The sequence below is a fragment of the Pyxicephalus adspersus genome, chromosome 2 (assembly GCF_032062135.1).
Source record: "Pyxicephalus adspersus chromosome 2, UCB_Pads_2.0, whole genome shotgun sequence".
Taxonomy (NCBI): Eukaryota; Metazoa; Chordata; class Amphibia; order Anura; family Pyxicephalidae; genus Pyxicephalus; species Pyxicephalus adspersus.
Genome location: NC_092859.1, coordinates 95,355,423 through 95,381,248, shown reverse-complemented (window position 1 = coordinate 95,381,248; position 25,826 = coordinate 95,355,423). Strand labels below are relative to the sequence as shown.

General features: G+C 35.8%; 2 protein-coding genes across 3 annotated transcripts in view; one reads left to right on the top strand and one right to left on the bottom strand.

Moving 5' to 3' along the window:
* Positions 1 to 15,120, top strand: part of CTTNBP2 (cortactin binding protein 2) — a 67,234-nt gene extending 52,114 nt beyond the window's left edge. The window contains exons 12-23 of the mRNA XM_072401563.1: positions 2,779 to 2,858; positions 7,016 to 7,102; positions 7,179 to 7,278; positions 7,496 to 7,651; positions 7,743 to 7,930; positions 8,671 to 8,849; positions 9,528 to 9,733; positions 9,840 to 10,019; positions 11,231 to 11,288; positions 12,234 to 12,366; positions 12,994 to 13,092; positions 13,943 to 15,120. Of these exons, the coding sequence (XP_072257664.1) occupies positions 2,779 to 2,858; positions 7,016 to 7,102; positions 7,179 to 7,278; positions 7,496 to 7,651; positions 7,743 to 7,930; positions 8,671 to 8,849; positions 9,528 to 9,733; positions 9,840 to 10,019; positions 11,231 to 11,288; positions 12,234 to 12,366; positions 12,994 to 13,092; positions 13,943 to 14,149 (1,673 nt within the window). The 3' untranslated portion in view covers positions 14,150 to 15,120. The remainder of the gene's footprint in view (positions 1 to 2,778; positions 2,859 to 7,015; positions 7,103 to 7,178; positions 7,279 to 7,495; positions 7,652 to 7,742; positions 7,931 to 8,670; positions 8,850 to 9,527; positions 9,734 to 9,839; positions 10,020 to 11,230; positions 11,289 to 12,233; positions 12,367 to 12,993; positions 13,093 to 13,942) is intronic.
* A 1,210-nt stretch (positions 15,121 to 16,330) lies between these two features.
* CFTR (CF transmembrane conductance regulator) overlaps positions 16,331 to 25,826 on the bottom strand; it is an 84,983-nt gene continuing 75,487 nt past the window's right edge. For both annotated transcript variants that reach the window (XM_072401562.1, XM_072401561.1), the window contains exons 24-27: positions 23,793 to 23,882; positions 21,795 to 21,967; positions 21,587 to 21,692; positions 16,331 to 20,500 (exon numbers count right to left, since the gene is read on the bottom strand). In XM_072401562.1, coding sequence (XP_072257663.1) covers positions 20,294 to 20,500; positions 21,587 to 21,692; positions 21,795 to 21,967; positions 23,793 to 23,882 — 576 coding nt within the window. In that variant the 3' untranslated portion in view covers positions 16,331 to 20,293. The remainder of the gene's footprint in view (positions 20,501 to 21,586; positions 21,693 to 21,794; positions 21,968 to 23,792; positions 23,883 to 25,826) is intronic.

Sequence of the window (25,826 nt, the reverse complement as noted above, 5' to 3'; positions counted from 1 at the left end):
TTCATAAACATTTTGACCAAAGAGAAAATACCTTTTTTTAAAGTTACATTCAGTTTACTAGATGAACAAATTCGATTCCTTTCCACTTTACTCCTCCCTGGCTTTTTTGTATGATAGCAGTTTCAAGTATTAGAAATACCAGCTCCTCCCCCACCATACAATGGTTTCTGCCAGTTGCTCACTACAGGATGCAAAAGCTGGCGGGATAAACCAGGGCATATGGCAGGAAAAAGCGGGTATTATAGAAAGGTAAATATATATGAGCTTCTGTTTTCAAAAGGGCTGGCATTGAAGTAACCATATAAAGAATGGGTCACTTTATTCTGCTTTTTCTTTCTAGTTTGACTTTGTAGCCTAAACACAATTTAGATAAAGGTTTGAACGCTTTCTAACAGAGGGGCTTATACCAAATCTTATATCTCTAGGAGATCATCATCAAGACAAAATGTTGGCAAAATCTAAAATTACAGCAACTTTTTACCCAAAATTAAGCCATACATTCAAGGTTGATTTAAAGATTATGGTATATCATGACAGTAACATTTTTTAGATTAAATTATAAAGATTTCTTTTCTGTTGAAATGAGGAAATAGAAAGCTTTTTGTAAAACAGAAAAATAGCACAACAGTACTGTTTTCATGAAAGCAGCTGGTTCTCCTGTAGCAAGGCTGAGTCAGGGGAATAGTGCCTAGAAGGGATGCAGGTGTCAGCGTTCCTGCTTGATCTTATATGCATAGCTACATACTTCTTTCGAGGAAAGAACATTCCCATGGGAAATAAATCTTGTACATAATTGAAAAGTTAACAAACGCAGCAGATGGCAGATATATATATATATATATATATAATATATATTTATATATATATGTACCCGCATTGAGGCTTGGTGGATATGTTCATATACATAGCTGGATTAAAACATAGAGCATAGGCACATGGCTGCGGAGTGGACGGTAACAAATAAAAGCAACATACACCTATTTAAAGCTTTGAATGAGGGAGTAAAGTGTTTTCTTTTTTTCTTGTAAAGACGATTTGATTAACTAATATTGGAGTTGTATTGGGGTATTCAAGGATTGTGAGCTAGCTGATTGATCTTTTCTTGGTATTTAAAAAGTATTGTTATTGTCATCTAAATCTAGTGGCAGTTTCATTTGACAAAACACTTGCATATAACTTTTTTTGTTTCTCAACCAGTGTTCTGTAGAACCCTAGGGTTCCTCCAGAGGTTCCTAGGGGTTCCTTAAACAATAAGCAGTTTATGACTCTCAGGTCAGTTCAATGAATAGATACCATCTTATTGGCTTTCTGTAAAGGTGCGTACACACTTCCAATTTTTATCGTTCAAAACGAACGACGAACGATCGATTGGGCAAAAATCGTTCGTTAAAAAAGTAACCAACGACGCCGACGAACGAGGAAAGTCGTTGGAAACGAACGACCGGACCGGCGGATCGGATTGGACGACAAGCGTTGAACATCGTTCGTGTGTACGGTCGTTCGTTGATCGTCCATGGTCTGAGCATGCGTAATGAACGAACGTTCGTTCACTTTCGTGTCGTGCACATAGTTCCTCTATCGTTCAAACGATCGTATCTATTGTGTGTACAATATCTACGAACGATCGTGTCGTTATCTCTATGTGCAGGATCGGTGCTATACGATCGTTCGTAGATATCGTGCAGGATCGTTCGTCATTCGTTTTCCAACGATAATAATTGGAAGTGTGTACGTAGCTTTAGGGTGATATTCTTCCCAATGATCAGTAATGTAAGTGGCATTCTTCCTGCTGACCACTACACTAATGTACTGTAAGCTGTGGATATAGTAAATTAATTTTGCATACTAAAATAGATTCCTATCCCTAAATAAGTCTTTACAACAGTTTGCTAGTGCGAACAAACCTACAATATGTTCAGATTTCATAAACCCCAGAAGCATGAACAGATTGCACACAGCAAATATTTTAGGTTGCATTTAATACAGAAGAATGGTTCCTATCTGTTACAGTATTGTAACGGGCGTACTTTTTTATGGAAAGCAATGGGTTTATAGCCATGAAAGTTACGGAAACATTTTTAAACGCCACTACATGTCATTCATTGAATTCCAGTAATTCCACAATCAAAAGTAACCTGAACTCATGGACTTTTTGACATTTTTGCTCTAATAAATCATCATTATTATTATTACACAGTATTTATATAGCGCCATCATATTACGCAGTGCTGTACAAAGCCCATAGTCGTGTCACTAACTGTCCCTCAAAGGAGCTCACAATCTAATGTCCCTACTATAGTCATATGTCATTATTATAGTCTAAGGTCATTTTAGGGGGAAGCCAATTAACTTAACTGCACGTTTTTGGGATGTGGGAGGAAACTGGAGTACCCGGAGGAAACCCACGCAGACACGGGGCGAACCTGCGAACTCCACGCAGATAGTGTCCTGGCTGGGATTCGAACCTAGGACCTAGCGCTGCAAAGGCCAGAGTGAGGATAATCTGAATAAGAAGACATGGTAAACTCGTTGTAGGTCATTTCCATCTTTCTACTCCAGAGGGCTCATATACCCTATAAATACTTGGTATATACCAGAAAAAATAAATGTATACATTGGTGTGTGTATGTTCTGATTTAATGTGGAACAACAGCATTGGGATTGAGGATCTGTATTAAATGTGACTGTACTCATTTTGGTTGAAATTTCAATGGGTGTTTGCATTTTATTTTTAATAGAGTTTGGTCATAATTTCACAACTTAATGTTTTTTCTACAGGCCCCAAAGATGGAAGTCTTAAAAGTGTGGCTTATGCTTCAATGATTCCACTACAGACCTTGCAGAACTTCCTTCGCTTGGTAAGTTACACATTCATAAGACAAAAAAGGGGAGGCTTGCTCTGATAGTAACCACATGCTTGATTACTCTTTCCTGTACATTAATATTTTGTTCACTTTCACTATGTTTTTACTATCTAGTACTTTTTTCTACATGCTAAATATTTTTAGGGAATCAGTGATTTTTTTGTGAGTGTTTTTTTTTGTTTGCCATATGCCTGCTAAAAAAAACCTGTTAACCACAATATATAAAAAAACAGGCTTAAGAGTTGGATCCGCTGTCCCAGGCTGACAGTAAGCACAAATCAGGTGTTTGATATTATTAGTGGAATCATATCACAGGAAAGTTTGTTTTAATGTGTTTTCCTATTCTACCCTTTTTTACTTTTAACATCTCTAATAAAAAAAAACTAAGAAAACTAAGAAAGTAAAAAAATAGGCATGACCTGCTGTTACTATTACTATCTGTCCATCAAGGCAGTCCATTTATTTTTTTGTGCGGCTTATTCATCAAAATTCACAATCAGTCATCAATCATCAAATTTGTTTTTTTTATTAATGAAATGTTGTGCAGCACGTTGCATAGATGGTGTGTTGTGGTGTGCTGCAATGTGCATGCCTTGGGATACCGTTTACAATGAGTAACATCCTAGCACACTGTTGAGATGCCAATACTGTGCATTGTGATTGGGGTTGTGGGTTCAAGAGTTTCTTTGTGAAAAATTAATTTTCTGGTTAATCTAATGTGTAATTGTACGTATAAAACAGACTATACACAGCTTTTACGGTTCTAATATTAGAAACAGACAAAAGAAAAAAATACTAGAAATTCAAAGCTAGCATTAGCAGAATCTGCCTACTGACTTTTCGCCTTCTTTATTTTCTTTAACACTGCCCCCTCCCTCAACATCATCATCATCCTATATACTAGTCTGCTAGTTGATTATAAATGAGCTACTCTAATAATTGTAGCCGTATATTTGTCAGCACTCTGCAGGAATATGTTGCCGGCTGTGTCCTTTTTCCAGGCAGAACATCTGTGTGGGTACAATATAGATATATATAGATATACATAAATCTCACAGCATTGTAACAGTATGTACTCAGTAGCAAACAGAAAAAAAAATTACCTATGCGATCTATCCATCAACACAGAATTACTGTACTGTGTAAAAAATAGAGGGAGGTGATTTATCCTTCCTAAAATACTAGCTTGCCTGGTATTATGTTGATCCGTAAACTTCAAACCTTCCCAATTTATTAACCCAGAAGAAGTATGCACATACAAAACTAAAAGTAGTTAGTCACATTTCACTTGTTCTTGTAATGTTGAAGATGTTTCACAGCTCATCCAAGCTACTTCATCAATTCCAAAGTCATAAAGTGGTTTGGAGAGCTGCATAATGTCTTTTACCCTTACAAAAACAAGTCCGTTTGAATGTTGCTAACTACTACTAGCTATGCAGTGGCATGGATGAATGGGAACCTTCTCAGGTGTATATGCATATACATATTTGTCTCTGATTGAGTATTACAGCCAGTAAAGCAATGGGTTTCTCTGAGGAATTTTGTGATTCCATTGTGTCTTGTGAGAAAGGTATATTGGCCCTGATTTATTAAGCTCCCCAAGGATAGGGAGGATACATTTTCATCAGTGAAGCTGGGTTTTCCAGCAAACCTGGAATGAATTTCTATTTGCTATTTGTTATCAAATGTATTGAATCCTGGACCAGATTCATTCCAAGGTTTGCTGGATCACCCAGCTTGACTGATGAAAGTGTATCTTCTCCAGCCTTGCAGAGCTTTAATAAATCAGGCCCAATGTGTCTATATATTAAACATAAATTAGTATTCTTTTTGGTGTCATTATCCTAGTAGAAATACTTAATTATTTTCCATTTTGTAGTATCCTCTATCGCCATCTACTGTTTAAAAATTAAAAATTATAATTCCTTCTACAAGTGGAAAAAGCATACAAAGACTATTTGCACTTAAAACAGAAAATAAATACAATAAAATGTGGTTCAGTAAGAATGTTTATAAACTGCTTTTATTTTTACTATAGCAGTTAGACATATAATTCATTATTTTTCTAATATTACCATGTGTTATTTGATTTTGATCACCCATGGTTTCTCTGCAGGCTATATATGATGCAGCTTCAGCATTCTGTAAATCAAAGCATGTCTGACACTCTGTAACACCGCAATATTCAATCAGTAGCACGCTAGAAGCAGCGTGATATCCAAGTCTGGAGGAGGGCAAAATAAAACTGCTGTATATTTTAAAGGATCTTTAGATAGGAAGCATTCAGTAAAGGTCACAAGGGCTTTGCTGCTTCTAATACTTAAAAGAACTGAAATAGCTGTAATTCATATGACTGCTGACTGGCAGCAGCATATACCTTGCCTGTATGCAGTATATATAAATTTAGTAAGCTGCTTTGGCTCCATCAAACACAGTAATCTAAATGTGGCAGCCTCATTCCATATACCCAGCTGATGTTTAGTAGACAAATGCAATATATATGTTAAAAAACTTCTTGGCTGGCCACATATTGTTTAAATGAAACCCTTGATTCCCAGATTCACAGCCACTAATTGTTATAGGCTGCTTCATTTTACTTAATGTGAAAGTAATGCTGCACTTAGACAGACTTTATCATGATAATTATAATGATTTACTTTTCAGCTTGAACAAGCTAAGAATAACAGATTGTTCTTGAGTATTAGATCATTCATGTGTAATTTAACTCACCTGACACACTAATTAAAATGTTCTTTTATAATTTTAGATTTTTATATATCATTTTAATCACTCTAGTGTTTTAGGTACATTTAACAAAAATACCAAGTTCAATTTCTGCATTGGCACTATATCTTTTTTATACTGAATTGTATATACTAGGAATCACAGTGTATTTAACTCTACAAACACTACAAGCAGGCAATCAAAATTATCAACTCATGAGGCCATCTTTCTTTAAAACTGCTATAACTGGTAATAGTTAACTAAAATTAAACATCTACATGAACCAGCCTTTGAAAAAAAGCTTGTATTTGTTATTTCTGCAATATCTTTCTTATTACAATACCAAAAAAGTGATAGTAATATATACATTGGAATCAATCACAATGTTTTTTATAAAAATGATCACAATACAAAGCTGAAAGTTGGCCCATCAGTTCCTAACATTGGCATAAAAATCTCTTTTTTTCTTATTTTAATACATATTAAAGCATCAGGGGCATTCTAGTTTCTTACCTCTGTGTCTCCAGTGACTGGTTCACTCTCCAGCCGATATTGGGACATTATCTTAAAGACCATTTTTAATAGGTATAAATAGGAAGTTATTTTGTATTTACATTTCCAAAGGTAGAGCTCACTGACCACCAATTTATTTTGGGAATGAAGCTTGTAACTGCACATATGAATCCTGCCAGTTTTACAACTACAGGTAGTCCCTGGGTTACAGACGAGATATGGATTGTAGGTTTGTTTTTAAGTTGAATGTGTATGTAAGTCAGAACATGTACATTATTTTAATAAATGCAATTAGGAAAGATGTTTGTCTCAACATATTAAGGCGGCGTGGTGTCAGTTACTGTATAAAATCCTCACTGTGAGTAAATCACAAACAAAGTTGTGTTTAGCAAATGATTTCTTCTGCAAGTCATGCAAACCGCCCCCCTCCAAGCCTTCTCCTGCACATGAGATACATTCGTATCTAGGAGTCGTCCGTATGTCAGATGTCCTTAACCAGGGGACTACCTGTAATCAATTCTCACTTTTTGAAAGGGTAACACATGGATAACAATATTTATTTTACCCATGTCACTGTAATGTTTAAAACTCATTGGACTAGGCTTGAAAAAAGTGTCAGATTTAGGTCACAGTGAGGCATATGTTTGTGGTCATTAGGCAGCTGGGCTGCCCCTAAACCTTGGTAGCGCTAGTGAAAAATGTGTACACCCCATCCTACACAAGGGTTAAGCATTTTCCCCAAATAAATAAGACCAATTGCTTTCATTTATATCGGGTAAAGTTCTTACCAAAGAACTCTAATTTATCAATTTTGTTCAGTTTTTTTTTAATTTAATTCCCTTGTACACTGTGGCGAGTCTTTATTAATGATGATAGAGAGATGATAACATTGTGATGTTTTTTTATCTAAACAGGTCGAGCAATATCACAATGTGATTTTTCAAGGTCCAGAAGGGAGCCTACAAGAATATATAGTGGATCAGCTTTCTTGCTGCATCAAGGTATTCTACAAGGAAAATGTATTATATAGCAGTGTGTGGTCACATTTCCAACTGTAACAAGGATTTTATTTTTCAGAACAAAGAGGAGGGCACTGGATTTATTTGTGATGTGGTGAAGGTTGAAGTAGATTCTGGATTATCTAGGGAGCAACTAGTGGACATTTTTATTAATTCAGGTAACATGATTTTTATTATGATGTTCTTTAACCTCATCAGTTCAAGAAGAGTTCTTTGCGTTTTGTACACAAACCTACTTTGTGTATGAAAAAACTGGCAGATAAAGTGACTAGTTAACTATATTTAATTAAAGGTGTTACTACAGAAAGTTGAGAGAATACAGACGTTAATGTTCCAGCATATCCACAAACACACAATATCTGCTTGTTATTTTAGGCTTCTTGATTCCTGTTACTGATTCACCTCCTTGCAAAAAGAAAACCATCATCATTTTGGAAAAATTAGAAAATGTCTCGCTTTTGGAATTGCTTGGGGATTTAATGTCTCCTTTAGAAAATCGTGGGTCTGAAAATCCCTACTGTGTTCAAAGAGGTGGGTATTTTCATGGAATGGACCAGGAAGCATTTTTGAGAAGTCTAATTTATGTAATATATGGGTAATGTGCCATTTATCTTTATTAAAGCCAATGGACTGTCTGATGTCTACTACTTTCATGAAGATTGCTTTTTGATGGGAACAGTTGCAAGGCCTCGACTTCAAGGACCTGAATTATTGGCACAGCAGCATTTCCGATGGGTTCAACTGAGATGGGATGGGGAGCCCATGCATAGCTTACTCCATAAAGTTTTGAAAAGAAAAGTTGTGCATAAGGTATGTCCGTTCATGAGTATGGTGGCCACAAAGTTGAACTGTGTCAATATTGGGTGTAATTTACATGTTTTATATTCTAATACAAACATTTTTTTAGTAGCTATGCATGGAAACAGTCTTGTTTGTGTAACCAAGATAATTACTGGATTTAGGTTGATCTAGAGAAGTGTTTCTTGACCTTTGTACATGGGGGAACCCCTTTAAATAGTTTTCAGGTCTTCAGGGAACCCCTGCTATAAATACTAAATCCACAGCTAACAGTGCAGTGGGAGAATACTTCTTACATTGCTTCAGGAAGTATGCCACCCTTAAAGCTTATATCTAATGCCACTACCCCAAGTGTACATATGTTCCACAGCTTTATGTGACATGTTAGAGTCAGATATCCATTAGTCTACAAGTATGTGAATGAATTAGGGGAAGCACACTGAAGCACACGGAACTACATGCACTGTGGGCCTGGAGACAATGAAATCCAGGTCTCTTCAGAAAACGCTCTAACTACTCACTTTGTATGCTCCTTGTACACAGATGTAAACTGTAATCATTGCAGAATATGACTACTGAATGTGAACATGTATTTGTTTTGTAGGGCACTGTTGTCCTATCATGTTACCTGCTATCTACTTATTTTTATCAGGCTTTATAAAACTCAGATGTGTCCAAACTAAATAATTGCCTGTATTCAATAAATTACTTATATGAAGGGCTTAGGGTTAAAATAAAACCTTTCTTTTCAGTTTAAAGGTAAACCGCCTCCATCCAGTGACCCAGTTTGTCAAGGTGTTGACTGGATATGTGCAGTATGGCATCAGCTGAACTCCTGCTTGTCTCGTCTGGGTACGCCAGAAGCTCTGTTTGGACCCCAGCCATTCATGTCTTGCCCAATAGTAATTGGAAATGCACAAATAATAGTAAAGTAAGTGTTCCTAAATAATAGACTTACAAACAAATTTATACATCATTTTTTTTGTGAATGTTAAAGATTGCTGCCTGCGTTTATAGATGTTGTGCAGTTTAGGATACGTTTAGACTCTTGTCTAGGTACCACTTTGGTTCACTGCTGTTCAGCATTCTTTAACCACCTTGAAGTCCTGGTTATTGTTAATCACCCTGAAGTCCTGGTTTTTGGTATTCCATTTTCAGTTTGCTTGCTGTGCAGTTGCATTGCAATTTTTTGAGACATTACATGTACAGTCTCAAGATAGTCTGCTGCTCCAACCACACCTTTTTAACCTCTCCATAATGTGTGAGAAAATGATCTCTGAATAGCTATGAAAAATGCCTTTAACTACTCCCAGACAACAAGCAGTAGAGAATAGGTGCCTGGGAACTGTTGACACTGCTTTTCTATAAAGCCAGTCTATCCTTGGGTCATCTCAGCAGCATTATTCCCTCGAAGTACATGCTGGTGTTCCTTCCTGGGGGATTTCCAATTAAGTACATGGATGGACACTACTAATTAGGAAACACACTGCACAAAAAATGATAGTTATATGGCTTTATGAAGCAGACAAAGTATGATCATAGTTGAATTGTAAACTATGTTCAGTGCATTGTGTGTGCTAATGTGTATCTGTTTGTTTTTTTCCCTAAGGTGGATGTCAAAACTATGGAATGCAATGATTGTGCCTAAAGTGGAAGAAGCAATTCTTTCTTTGGCTACTGTCAAGAGATCCTCTGTTCTAGGCCATGTTGCTCCTACAAATACCCCAAGCCAAGGGCAGCAAGCAGTTGTAAGAGCAGCCCTAAGTATACTGCTCAATAAAGCTATTTTGCATGGCTGCCATCTTCCAAGAAATGGTACGTTCTGTTTGTGAAACAAGTTTCCATGTTTTGTGTGTTTTTTTACCTTTTTTAAAAAATGTTATACCATGCGTTTTAACATGCTATTTTTTTGTCATTTCAGATGTTGAACAATGTTTAGCAGATTTTAAAGGAGGGCATTTTTCTTTATCTATGAGCTCTACATACAAGCCTGGAGGAAAGAAAAAGGGGGAAAATGGAGCTTGGAGAAAAGTCAGTACAAGTCCCCGCAAAAAGTCTAATCTAAACTCATCATGGAGCAAAGAAGAAGGGGGATTAGAAGGTAATGTAGTATACCCTGCATTATGAGGTGGCCTATAGGGTGGAGTATACACTGTGTTATCAGTGTTCCTTCAGGATTGGTTATATATTGAATAATCAAGGATCTTCTAGGATAGGATATACAGTCAGTTATCAGTGATCATTCAGGTTGGGATTTTCACTACAATGAATGATCAGTATGCCTTTAAAATTGGATACAGTTTGCTTTTTCATAGATCCTTCACAATGGATTATGCACTATGCTACTCGGGTTCTATTAGGTTGGGTTATGTTCTGTGTTATTAGAGCTCCTTTAGGTTGGGCTATACACTGTGTTATTAGGGTTCCTTCAGGTTGGGCTATACACTGTGTTATTAGGATTCTTTTAGGTTGGGTTATACACTGTGTTATTAGAGTTTCTTCAGGTTGGGTTATACACTTTGTTATTAGGGTTCTTTTAGGTTGGGTTATACACTGTGTTATTAGAGTTTCTTCAGGTTGGGTTATGCATTGGGTTATTAGGGTTCCTTTAGGTTGGTTTATGCACTGTGTTATTGGAGTTCCTTCAGGTTGGATTATACACTGTGTTAATATGGTCCCTTCAGATTGGGTTATACACAATGTCATTAGGGATCCTTCAGGATGGTTACCCCACACTGCATTATTAAGGATCCTTTGCAGGTGTAAACCCTAAACTATGGATATACTAACATAGGAATGTAGCCAAATTGCTAGAGTTACCTGGCATATATACATAATATCTGTTTCTTGTTGGAAAAACCACCTACATTTTTAACCATTGACTGAACTTGCTTTCTCATTTTATCAATCAGAGATCAGAAATAATTAGTGTCCCTTAAAAGACATCTATCTCAAGAACAATTAGGAAGCTACCAATGCTGATCGTTCTTTTTTTAAATACAATTAGTCTAGTTGTCACACTGACCTTGTATTGCTACTTGAGTCAAGACAAGGGACACAAATGAAGGTAATTTGCATTAAAGCCAGGCAACTAGTATTTTTAGAATATTAATATTATAAATTAGGTTGAAATTGCATTCTCTATATAGGTTGAAATCAAAAATGTTCCAAATCACTCATTTATATCTCAATGAGAATATCACATTTAACATGATTCAGTCAATCGACCTTCTGGTAAAAGCATTTTGTGTTAAAAGTATGTTTTTCAGATAAGTTACAATGTGTTCTTATTTAAATAAACTTCCATCACAGGTGACGCTTCGAAAAGTGAGCTGAAGACAGGAAGCAGATCTTTGCTAACCAAGAAAAAGTATGTTTATTGTCTTTTAGAAAACCAAAAAAAAATTAGGTACCTTGTGTGAAGTTTGTGTGCAGTTGATCACCAGCAGGTTCAAGCCAATCAGTCATTGTCAATCCCAACCATTTAAATACTCCTCCTCCAAACCACCATCTTGTCTATAATGCCCACTTATCTCTTATTATCATCTTGGATAAATTAGCCTTCTCTAACTCCAATTATTCATAGAGAATCTTCTCATAGTATTGTTTTCTATATATTTGTGTACTGGTACTGGGTGGTAAGGTGTTATTCTACAAAATGTCTGATAATGTCTTAGTAATGGTTATAAGCAAGATGTCTGAACTATAACAGCCTAAAAGCTAGTCGTGGATATAAAATAACCTGGCTGCAGCTATATTTGGAGAATGTTTTTGTACAGGCAGCAGTTTAGGTGACAAAGGCAGACGACATTTGGAGACTGAATTGGAATGTGCTAAAAAAATAGTTTCTCTGGGCTGTTCAGCTGAAGGAGCACTGATTCAGACCCGACATGTAACAGAATGCTAGTCAGACCATGGCTGCATGTAGGTGTAGATCTACTTACTAGACTTGATTCTGAATACTAATGCAATTTATACATTGGTCATATCTTCCCAATGAACAGACAACAGCAGAGTGCAGAAGATGATTTCACATGGGAGCTTAGGCATGCAAATGATACTATTGATAGACTCTAAAAGTTGGTGAGAAATCTCAGCTCATCAACATGTAATGTTAATTTATATAACTAAGAACCAGTTCATGGGCACTGAGCATATGAGAAAAAAATGTGAGATACATTAAACATAAACATGCTAATACAATTTGTAATTTTATGAAAACTGGAAATAGCACGTATGGAATAAAGGGTACCAGAATATTTGGTAATTTACAGATTATTACTATGACAAATAAATCTCTATCTGATCCCTGTAGATCTTTAGAAGGAATTCATCCAAGGTCCATCCATATGGAGCAGAGACTTTCAGCTGGTTCAGATGATGACGTGGACCTTGTGAAAGAATTACGAGCAATGTGTTCCAGCAAGTCAGAGCCGGACATTACCAAGGTAAAGAATGTGACGTTAAGTGTTTGTTCTGGTTAGACTAGAGCTACATGAGCAGATCATTGACAAATTTTTATTTGATTGGATTATTTTCAATCAACTCAACTGGTCAGAGGCCCGAAAATACTACTCACATGTACATCATTCTGGCTTTCCAGTAGTTTTTCATGGAAAGTGATCAGAATCTGTATCCACAACACAATGTGAACCCTCAAGATTTACCAACACATCTGATTGTTTCATAATTCAGGAGAGAAAAAATAGTTGGTTATAATTTATAATTTTAATGCATGTTCTCCTTTTTGTTTTTTGGCAATTAATTGGAAGAAAAAAAATTCTGCCCATACATACAAGCCCTCAGTTTTATTCTGTTGTAGGGCTCTAGAATATATGGTGTCAAATGTCATTGCCATTTGTCCTCTTTGAGGACATTATGATACACAGAAAAGATGTAAGTTGTTTACAGACATGTTTGGTCACCTCTATATACATTTTTTGTTAATATTTTTAGGTCAGACATTAAGTTAGCGGCTGCACGTACAGGCTTTTTAATAGTACTTAACAGTGATCCCATTTATTTAAAGTATTTATTACAATTATTTAAAATTATTGAAATTTTCTCCCCCTTAGATTGCAGACTTGGATAACTGCCTGGTGATCTTTAAAAGCCCTCCAAATGACCAGAATTCAGCAAATGTTAAAAAACTGAATTCTCAAAAGCCACGTAAAGTAAGTATAACAGAAGAAAAACAACATAAGACAACTGGGGAAGAGAATGTTAACCAGTAGGCTAATCGATCTATGACAAATTTATGGCTTGTTTCAATAGACACTGGCATTCAGCTTGCATTTGAGATTGGCTCTGGACACATCTGATAAGCTCACAGTTTACTGACAGGTGCATTTGACCTGTGTTTTATCTCCTCCTATGCTGCATTAACCTGCTTCAAGCTGCTTTTACATTCACATTAACTTGTATGGGGATAGAAAATGTGTTGATGCAAGAAAAGGACACACTTACTGTTTGTCCTTCGAGCATGCAAAGATAGTAACAACCACAGCAGTTTCTGGCCTAAGTACTCCTTTATGATAAACCAAAATATGTCTTCCATTCGATATTTTTGCATTCATGCAACTCAGTATAAGGAATCCCCCCCACCCTTCTTTTATAGTTTCCCTTGAATAATATTTTGGTAAAATCACCAAGTCATGACAGACAGGCTATTTTCATAGTGGACTACTACTTTTTAGTCTCTTCTGTAAGAGGTATGCCTGCTTGCCATGCCAAGATCAACTAGCTGCTGTGCGTATACGTCAGAGTTATGTCATCCCTAATGAAGCCAATGAAGATGGCCAAATAGTTTAAACTAGAAGAAGACTGGGCAAGGATAAAAGCAAGAGAGACAAGGGGCATTATCGCTGTCACAACACTAGAGGAGGCAGTTAATGTGTAAATAGATTCAAGCCTGAATGCTACATTTACATCCACTTCCACATAGCTATTTATTAGCTTTATTACATTGTTCTAGTTTAGTTTATTCTGTGATTAATACTAAATGAGCATCCTTGTCCTTTACAGAATGGGGCCAGTCCTCTCCGCAGCAGCCAGATGTCACAGTACAGCGACCAGAAACCAAAACAAGAATCGGGTTCCTCGAAAGTCAAATCTTTACTTCCTATACCGAAAAGTCATCGCAAAAGCAGCAGTAATACAAGGCAAATAGCTATTTCTAAAGACTCTAAAGAAGAATTATGGAGCTTGCACAATAATAAAGCTAACAAATAGAAATTTCTATATCTGTCATATTTAACCTCTAATGCGCACATGTGGCCTGAAATACATTGCTTGTATGTAATGTATCAGGGACTTGTCTCGCCAAAAAAAAGGGATAAATATTACGTGTACAGAAAATAGTGTTATGTAAATATAAAATGACAGTTTTACCTGTATTAAAGCATATAAAAAGGGGCCACAGAAACTTTATATGTAAATATGTTGTTTTTAAGGTGTTGATGTTGTTTAAATTACTTATTTGAATCTTCGAAAGCTTGGAGGTTTTACAGGTTCTTTATTGTTGTTGATATTATTTTATAAAAAAAGATCAAAAAGATTGTTTTGCCAAAAGTATAAAGTATTAATGACAGTGGGATTATCACAGACCACTTACAGGATATTCAGACTGGATCCTGTCTTGTACAATGAACAGTATTGACTCCTAGATCTTTATTTGAGTATCTCTTTTATTAACCCTCTATTCCCACAAATCTGGCATTGCAATAACTAGACTCGCTTATCAATGCACTTTTTGTTTGTTTTATACAAGCCATATATAGTGTTGACTGTTCTTTTAAACTGCTTCAATATTTGTTTTATTTCTTGTGTAATGCCGAACTTGCTCATTTTGTCGCTTGCTGTATTTACATTGTTGCTTTAGTTCTTCTTTAGGATGAGGGTTCTTAATGCAATAAATACCAGTTTTCTCTTGTCTGACAACACTAAAGTGGTCTTTTTGCAAAATTAACTTGGTCTTGTATTTAAATAGATATATGTAAATAAACTGTGTAACTATATGCTGTCCAGCAGTGTTTCAGCACAGAGGCCATGAGGTGTACCTAACGATTCAGGGCTTGTACATTCAATGTACAGTATTTCGTCACATCGATATTTAACAGTTCTTTGTTTATTCCAGTAAATGGTAGACTTTGCAAATGTTAAATCACTTTTCACTTTATAATAAACTCTCTATGGTAAATCTATTAGTGCCTAGTTCTTTTTTCTATGTAAAGTATTTACAATTATTTATTTTATCCTATTTTATATATAACTAACCAATACCCTTTGTTGTTCTGGTATAGTGAGCACAGTGTTGTTATGCTGGGTGTAGGAATGGGGTATGTAGCAGTTACAGCCAGGCTTGTATATTGCAGCCATCCAGATTTTGTGCTGTTTTTCTGCTCTGCATGTAATATTTCTTTGTAGTCTCGTTTTCTTGTAAGTCTCGTTTGTCCAATATCCACTATACATTGGTGGATAATGTGGTAAACGTTTAGGTTATGTTCCAAATATCGGTCATATACTGGCATCACTGCCATGCATTCATCAGCCACCCCCAATCCAGCCTCCAGTCGCATTGTGACAACTAGATGTAAATCATAGGCAAGCACTTCTAACTAGCAGTGGCCAATCCCATTGGCTGTTGGTTATTAGGGAGTGTTTTCAACTGATTTACATCTTCTTCATTTTCATTTTCTGGAAGAAAAGGCAATCTGTGGAAATTTGTAGAGAATGTATGGGTAAAACTATAGATCGGCCACCTGAGGATAATCTACAAGACACTCTCAGATTCATAGTCAACAGTAAGTTTTTTTTTAATCCAGGTACAATCTGAAGCTCTGTCCTATTTTTATTCCTGTGTCCCTGTTGGGAGGTCACAGCTCTCTTAGTGTTCTATTAACAGAAATCACAGGAATACAGTGGACATTGGGTACATGTACACCCATTACCATGGCAGATGTCCAATCATCAATGCCAAAAAACCAAGAGTAATGTTTTGGCATGGTGCAACACTAAACATAGATTAGCTGTTTTCATGGGATCTTTTTAACTACAAATTATTTCATTTAGCGTGGCTAGAATGATGTAATGTGTATTATATCATAACAAGTATTAATATGTAAGTATAGATAACCAAGACTGTTAACCCAGGGAACATCCGATTGTCTCATGAGATCCGGAAGGAATTTTTTTCCCGTTGGAGCAAATTGTACCAGGGTTTTTTTTTCTCTGGATCAGCTATGTCTATAGGGTTTTTATCTGGGATCTGTTTATTTCCCTAGTGAACTTAATAGACTTATGTCTATTTCAATATAACTATGTATTAATTTGTAAACCTCTAAAATACATGTAAATGGTATGCAGGATTTTTGTGAACATTTGTTAAAAGGAAAAAATGAAAAACACAAAAAATTGTATATAAATTTGTTTTTATTAGGTAAAATGGCAACAAACACTAAGTATAATATAGACTACAAACCGAGTAAGGCAGTAATTCAACTAAACACTCTAAACACCATTAAAGATTCTGCTACGTTCAATGGTGCTGATTTGGCAGTACTTTTGGGTAGTGCTTAGAACATTGTAAAATGCCCCTGATTTATAGTAGTACAGAAACAAGAAAACAGATCATAAACATTTAAACAATCAGTTTCAACAAAAACTGAAAATTCTGTTTTGACTGCAGTATTTTATGTAGAACAATGTCTAAAAGACAAGGCCACACTATGGCTCTTTCAGTCCTATGTGGGTTTCTTTATTATTGAAATTTTCAATGTGAAAATTTCAGAGCTGATGACCACAACCTCGTCTTGGCATAGAAATCAATGGGAAATAGTCTTATGCAGTCAGGTGGGCAATACATTTTTGGTAGAGGACCGTCTCACCAGACAGGATCACAGACATGAAATGCTTTCTTGTGGCCTTAGCCTGAAGTTGCCTACATTAAGGCGCCAGGATTTATGGGGTGGTAACATGCACACTGCCCTTTAAATCATCGTCTTACAATCATCATCTAAAGTATACAAAAGTGTGTAGCAACAACATGTTGGCATGAAGGACGGCATTGTAAAAACACATATGTCTTTTGGGTAAGATGGTATATCATGTCCACATGGTGTTTAAAGCAGAACTCCATCCTAATGTTCATTAATCTGTCAAAACAATATTTTATATTCATTCTGTTCAATCAGTCCTGAGATTTACACACTTAAATTTAAGTAGAGTGTCACTATTCAGTTTGCAGCTTTAAAGCATCCAGCAAGTACTAAAGGGCAGCAAGTACATACAACATAAATTCTACTCAAAATCCTCTTATCAAAACAGGATTTTCAGGTTTTTTTTTCAAATTTAGTATATTGCAAATTTACTATTTACACTATATTCGTTTCATAAAAATATTTTAACATCTGCTTAGTGCACAATTTAATCATTAAATATATCCATATATTAAAAAATATTCATAAAAATATCGAAATAAATACTATATTGATGAAATATTGAGAAAACAACGTCCTTAGATTTAACACAAATGTACTATTAAAAAAGATTTATCAAATGTTTTCATATATACGCATTTAACAAAGTGCAACTGAAATGAATTTGATTATTCTAGAGATGACATTTCAGCATACATTTACACTATAGATCACATTGCTTAAAGAAGAATGAAAGACATTGTCGGTGTAACACCATGACTGTAATAGACATTACCTGAGGATTAGATTTTAGACAAAAATATCTCTATTGCTGCTACAGGTTTATTAGAAAAAAAACAATTGCCATATAATACCCAAGTAGGCACTTTGTCTTCTGAACCTACACAAAACAGCAGTTTAGAATAACATATTAAAAAAAGTCTAAAATTTTTAAAATTCACGTCCGACACAGAAAGGATCTTAACAATGTCTCTAACTTCTCATTGATTCGGCAAGCTGAGTTCTACAAGTTTTACCCACAAAATGACCACTATCTCAAGTCATTTATTAGATATTTTTAACTGATACAAGCTACAATACAGCCTTAAATAATAAAAAGTCCTAATTCTCAAGTGCTATCAAATATCAAACATCATACTTGATGACTATGTCAAGCCAAAAGTGTTTTTCTACTTTTGGATATCAATAAAAACTATTTTTGTTTTTATTGATAAATGGGTACATATGTGGGGGGTACATGTGTACAGAAGATCTTGATCACACTAAAAACAATACAATAATTACCAATTTTAACTATTTTACAGCTCTACTTATAACTATAATAGGATGTTATAGGAAACATTTCTGTATGGACATACATTTTAGGCATTTGCACCTATGAAATGCCACTGCTTGGTAACTTCCTAGACAGCAAACGTCATTAATGGATAGGATAAGCTCTGTACCCTAATAAGCCTTGTTTTGGTACTATTGGTAATTCTACTGTATTGCAATAAACCATAGGAAATCAAGTTGAAGTTAGTTTTTTTTAACTTTTTTAAAACTAGTATTCTGGAAGTTTACTAGTGCCCTTGACTTTTCAGAAACACAGCTGTAGAAGGCCGGATATGTGTGGCTGCATTATCAGCAAAGAAAACTGCTGCATTAGGAGCAGAAAGCTGTCACTTCTGGAAATCAGACAGCGTTATCATGGCATAATAAATACACATTAACATAGGAAAAGTGACAAAGTATGGGTAAACTCTAATTAGACTACTCTTGGATTTGAGGTTAACTCAAGTATTCTACTCTGCAATCAAGCACACTTTAAGAATTACCGTAGCATTCCCTATTGAATAAGGCTAGTAAATGTATATAAGTCCATGCTTGGAGAAAAATTACTTGTTATGATAATTCAAACTATGGGAACAGAAACACAGCACCAATTCCAATGATAATAAAGTATATGGCAGTGATTTCTTATGGTCATGATTTATCAATCAATGCAAAAATTCAGTCATTTCATTTTATTCCTGACCATATTAGTCCCTTATTCACTCATTTAAAAACCTTCATGTGAACAATATAATAAACTAATCTAACTTCTAGTCAATTCAATCTAGTAAATAAAATAAATACTGTCTTGCTATGTATATGGAATAATAAAAAAACAACTATTTCTGATCAAAATATACAATGATAGTTGTACCATGATGGTACTAATTATTGTCATGTTTGCTGCTGACCCTTGTTAATGTGCGTGAAGAAGAGAGTTTAATGTACAGTGCAATATTCCATAGAAGCGCCTATTAAAAAAACTAACAGTTAAAATGGCAAATATATGGTATAAAATTCCCAGACAGTAATTTTCCAATCTCAATAGATTAAGCTGAAAATTCCAGTCTCCTTACTCAATAAAGGATACTCAAAGGATCTATATATTGGCATGTTAGATTTGTGAATTGATCTTATTGTATTTTTAAAAGTTAGTTTAAGTTGTGTTTTCTGCAGCGCCTTGGACTAGTTTCTTAATCTGCTTATATGTGTTATGTTTCTCTTCTGCTGATATTGATTTCCATATCATGGAACATCACCTACCAATTACACATATTTGTAAATGTTCCTGGATTAAAATCTTGAACAAAATTTCAAGAGATATCTAAATTACTGAGGTCCTGTGGAGACCTGGGAAATACTGAAAGCATGGCAAACAAATGTAGTATTATGTATGATAGGTGTGCAATACAATTTAAGGCAGTTAAAGAAAGTCAAACATCCTACATTATGACTTAAATCACCATTTGGTGACCATACTAAAAGGAATGTAGGGTTTACTTTACACTGAAGTCTATGGTGGCTGACTTTTTGGAGTAATTGCAAAGCCCCTGGTATTGAGAGGAAGGGGAAACATGTGGAGACGTGTAATAAAGAAAAAAAAATAACAAAAAGCATGTGTTTGTTCTGTAAATCAATGTTACATTTCTGTTGGAAATACATTGATTGAATAGTGTCTGTCAGTCTTCTATTCGTCCACTAGAAGGCGATGTGCTCTTATTTTTTTAATTTAGGACAAGTAATCCAGCATACTACCGTAGCTGTTCATTTCAATGAAACAAATAGGTGATATAACACAGTGTTATGGCAACAAATGTAATGTTCTGGGGCTTTGCAATTATATTGAAAAGGCGGTGATGATAGACTTCAAATTTGTAGTAAATTGGGTTTCTTCATGTACTTCCACCAAAATTTCTATATGACTGAAACAGTCATTTTAAACTTAAAAAATGTCAAATTTCACTATCTCATCCCTAGTTGGGAGGCACTGCTGGAAATACAGTGTTTAGGTAATGAATAATATTAGCCTAAACTACCACCACTGTTACTGTATCGTCATGTTGGCTTCTGATTGGCACACAGATTCCCAGGGGGAAAACATAAAATGAGTTCACAGGGATACTGTTCAGAGTCTTGTCTCTTGGACTTCCTCCTCTGTCTCCTCCTGCAAGGCAGTAATTTTGGGTCGGGATTTCCTCTTGCTGGAGTTTCTACGGTGCAGTGGAAATAGTTTTAAGCGATCAGAATGACTCATTGCCTGCTTAAAGAAACTCTTTTCATTCATCAGTTTCTGAATAGAGTCGTACTGCCGAACCGTATTTTCCTCTATTACCTAAACAGAAAATCAAAAATGTAAAATAGAAAATGATCACCAAATCTAAATTACAGACAGTGACATGCGTTAATATGAGAACTAGTTTTAAAAAGGGTGGGGAAAGGCCTCCCAGTTTTTTTCTGCCAATGTATATTGATGAGAGGGAGAGAAATAAGAGAGAGAAATAAGCCGCAGTGCATTGTGCAAGTACATTTGTCCTATTTAACAGGTATGATGTCCTCCACTTCTATACACTGTTTGTATTCACTAAATTATTTAGTGCCATTGCTCCCACTGATCATAGACTAGCCCTTAAGTTTGAAGGACAGTGACCTGGCCCATTGTTTAGTCTCAGGACCTTTAGTTTACAGTATAAGGCATAATTTATATAGGGAACTTTTTTAAAAAGCTTTGTTATACGACATATCAGAACACCTAAAATAATAATCTGCCATATCCAATATTTCCCTGCTTAGGACATATAGGCATCTCTAGATGTATGTATGTGCATATCTGCTGTGGGGACATGAGTATTGACAAAACCAAGACAACAATAGCAGCTACACTCATCTACACAGTTATCTAGAAGATTCTAAGCCGCACACACACTTGCAATTATAGTCGTTGGAAAGGATCTTTCCAACTACTAAGGACTCCACGATGCATGAACGAGTGTTGTACATACAGCAATGTTCTGCTCTATGGAGAGGGGAGGGGGAAAACGATGGAGTGGCACCCCGCTGCGCGCTCTCCCCCTCTCCCCCTTTACTTGCATTACGATCGTTCGTTGTTCATCATCCATGGATCCGCCAGGACAGTCGTTCGGACGTTGAACGCCGCGCGTTGTACACACTTCAGAATCTCGCCCAATATCGGCCCTGAGCCAATTATCAGGCGAGAACCATTGGAAGTGTGTACGTAACTTTAGTCATTAAATTAAATTAGAAGTGTCTTAACTGAACAGAATTATCAGAAAAAGCTATCTTATCCAGAAACCATTTGCCTGAAAATGGTTACTTGGCAAGATCCTAGAATATGCTGAGATAGGAAATTCATATAACAACCAGCCTTTCTAATATTATTTCACATTGTCTCATAACTTACCAGGAAGAACTGACATTCTAGCATGGCTTCCAGTCTATGCTCAGATAAGATGACGGTACAGCCTGCAAATGAATGCTTCAGCGTTTTCCTAATGATCTGAAATGTTCTGAAATAAAAAATAGAACCAATATTATTAACAATTATCATCAATAAAATGTCTTTTACATGATCTAAGAAGTGAACGCAGAGATTGTATTTGAACACATACATGGGATCCAGGTGAGCACTAGGTTCATCCAGCAGGAGAATTTTGGCTTTGCCAAGAACAGATCTAGCCAGGCATATGAGCTGCTTGTGGCCATGACTAAGAACACATCCACCATCGAGAAGGACAAAATCCAACTGACCTGGAAACTGCTCAATGATTGACTTTAACCCAACCTGCGAATGATCACAAAACAAACTTGCATTAAATATACAAAAGTCTTTGTTACTGGGATTGATATGTGGATGCATGATTATTAGGGTCATGTTTGTAATAGTCAAATCCCCTTCTATTTATTTTATCTATAAGAGAAGAAATACTGCTTGTAAAGCTTTATGTGCTAAGAGAAAAAGAAATCAGAGATATTAGCAATCAGTTTTCAGCTGTCATATTTCTGGTGCATGTTAGAAAATCAAAGCAGGCATCCAGTTAGTTGTCATTAATGGGTAATATTTCCATTGTTCTCTTACTCTAGTTTTTATATATGTGGCTAAAACCAGCAATGCAATATAAACCAATTCTTGGACAAAGCACTGTGATAAAGCTAACATGTCATTCCATTGCAAGTGAACAGTAAATTAGATCATGGCACATAATATCATAATAAACAATCACATCAAACACTTAGGTACTTACCTTACATATTATAGAATTCAAGTAAAAAAAAACACCCTTGCATTGCTGGTTAAGTAACGAATGCTGCCACTACATTGGTGTCCAGCGGTTATTAGGTTAACCAGTGGATGCGGAAGAGAAGCTGATGCCACAGCAAACAATTCATAGTGAAGCTGGAACTATGTAGGTACCAACAGAAGTAGATTAATTTGCCTATGGAAGAAGTTTAATCCCATTCACTGAAAGTACCCTGACAAGCACCTAGCCTCAGTTATTCATTTGTCTTTTAAGAAGCAACCCAGGTCGCCTAGATTTACAGCCATGTCTTCTCACATCTTCCTGAGTAGGGTACAACTCATATAGGCACATGCTGGCAGCACTGCATGATAAATCATTTCACTCTTTTTTCAGCAAAGAAGAATAAGAAATGTTCATAATCATACTACATTTGCACTGAAACCCTTTCCTGTATATATGTGAAATTGCCTTAAACTGTAACTGTGCTGAACTGGTGGGTTGGATTCGATCTTTGGCTTCAGTGTCTAGACTTTGGGACTGTAATCATTTGGTGCAGCTTGGAAACTCCAAGACAGCAAACAAGGAATTAGGTTTACAGACAGGTGGGTTATGGTGGGTGGTGTGGAGTAGTGTGGGGGTTTGCGTTATAAGGAGGGTTGGTATGAATTATAAGTGGGGTTAGTAAGGTTTGGGTTACATGAAAGCTTAGTGTTAGGGTTAGTGTTATGGGGAAGATTAGTGTTAAGGTTGGGGTTACAGGAAGGAAATATCGTCAGGATCACATTGTGTGAGTGATCCATGGGGTGTTAATAAAACAGTTACAGGTATGGTTAATAAGGGTCAGGGTTAGTGTGAGAGCTACAAAGAAACTTAGTATGAGGTGTGAGGGTGACGATTATATGGATGGTTTGTAGAAATTAGAGGGATGGGATTGAAGTCAGGAGGGTTACAAGAAGGGTGAGTGTAAAGGTTAGTTTTAGGGTTACAGGATAGGTAAATAGGGGTTGGGGTAACAGGGATGCTTAGTGTACAGGCAAGTGTAAGGGTTATAGGGAAGATGATCATGAGGATTACAGTGAAAACTAGGAGTTTGTTACTGTCCGTTAGTCTTAGCTTGTTGTATAGGCCTTTCTTGGTACTTTGGCTAATGTGAGGGTTAGTTTGTGAAAGATATTTTAATAATGTTGTACACTGTAGACTTGCAATCTGGCCCTAAAAAACTAAGCCCACATTCAGCAAACATACTTTGTTATGTGTGTATTCATTTATTTAGGTGCTCACAACAAATCTCGTTGTCCCCACAGGTAATTTTGCAATCCTCACATAGGAATTTGTCACACATACCTATCCTGCAAGTTTCAAGCTTACCTCTTCAGTGACTTTTAATATTTCTTCATCAGAGTATTTTCCATATGGGTCCAGATTTTTTCTGAATGACCCCGAGAATATAAACACTTTCTGTGTGGGCACAAAGAAAATATACCATGAATTTACAGCAATGTTTTTTTACAAAATTTCTATCAAACATGAAAAGGTATACAAGAGTGTGAGCAGAAAACAAGACCTTACTTCCTTATGTAGTTCACGTGAGTTTGAGCCAACATTTCTTACAGTAAACCGGACCTGTTTCCTCCTCAGCTTGAAAGAAAGTAATTGTTAAGTACCCAGATATAAATGGCATCCATTTATAAATGAATGGGGTGTCTTGCATAACTCCTTTCTTAAATAGGAGTAATTTAGATGAATATTTATCACAATAGAGTCATACGGCTTTCAGCCATGCACAGGAGAGCAGCTTCATGTGATCGCACGTTAAATTAGAATCTGCAACTAAACCACATTTTAGCAGCATAAACATATTGTTGTATAGGAAATTTACTCGGATGTACATTAGTGCACTCTTCCTCATCCTTGGCAGTTATTATGGTAGTTATCCCACCTATATATTATATAAACTAAGAATTTATTTGTCTACTAATGGATGAATTTACCAAACCTCTGGTGGACGTTGTAAGAGACACCTACTGCCAAGGCTCAACCACTGATATAGCTTTAAATCATCATAAATAGGAATTCATTAAGGAAATATATTTCTATACACAGAGAGAAAGAATATTGTACTATATTCTACACCATAATAGAATTGTATATATTACTGAACTTTATGACCTAGTAAAATCAGGCTTGCTTTTATAAAGGTCATTGAGTTCTTGAGTGACAACCAATATTTTATTCTTGTGCACAGCAATCTTTCCACTAAGTACTAAATTCTTTACAAAGAAATATCAGAGGTCACCTCTACTTTACTATGTGTTCACATATCTCGATTTTATCACAATTTGATTTGATCACAGATTTGATTTATTGTAGACCTGAAATACTGAGGTGAACCTGTAAACATATAGCATTCAATGGCAGAACAAAGGCCTTAACGGCTCATATGGCTGCCTTGGGAAACAATCCTGGAATCCTGCATTCAAAGTCTAGGAAGCTGACCAAATATTATTATTATTATTAAACAGGATTTATATACCGCCAACAAATTACACAGCACTGTACATTAAATAGGGATTGCAAACGACAGACAATTACAGACAGTGACACAGGAGGAGAGGCCCATGCCCCGAAGAGCTTACAATCTAGGAGATATTGGAATATGAAAATCATACAGGGTATGTATAATGGGAAACCTGTTATTCTTCAATTTGATAACCCTGTTTTATCAGAAACCAGCAGTTTTTCATTTTTACAGCTAACTATTAGGTGAGGATAACAATTAAAAAATAATTACATTAAAAAGTAACTATTGCGATTATATTTCATTAAATATTTTATTATTTTCCGTATATAGGTTAAATTTTTAAAACATCATAACTTTTCTACCAACACAGTCAATTACACCGTTATTTATATCCACTTCCAAATAGGAGTGTGTACTACATTCATGTTAAAGTGCCAGTTAACATAAAAAACATTTTTGCATAAAAATTCCCTATAGTTTTTGTGTTTTGTTGCAATCCGTTTTTATTGTTGTAATAATAACAAAACAAGGCTCATACATAAAATGGCACATACAAAGACATAAGGCCACATGGCCTGCAATTACAAAGTTCCATGGTACAAAAAGTGTCATTTTATAATATCAGTGCAATATTAGAATAACAGTACTGAAAATAAAATGGAGTCACCTGTGTAGAAAAACAAGATGGAGCAAGGTAGGTAGAAAGAATAACACAGGAAGTGAGCATCCAATAACAAACATTAGTATTATCTAAATTGGAGCCCATTCTAACTTTAGGACATCAATAATATAGTAACGCTTGAGAGCAGCACAGCTGTCCTCCAACCCAACTCCGGTAGCCACCGGGAATGTCTGCATATAGTCCTAACCATATATTGAAA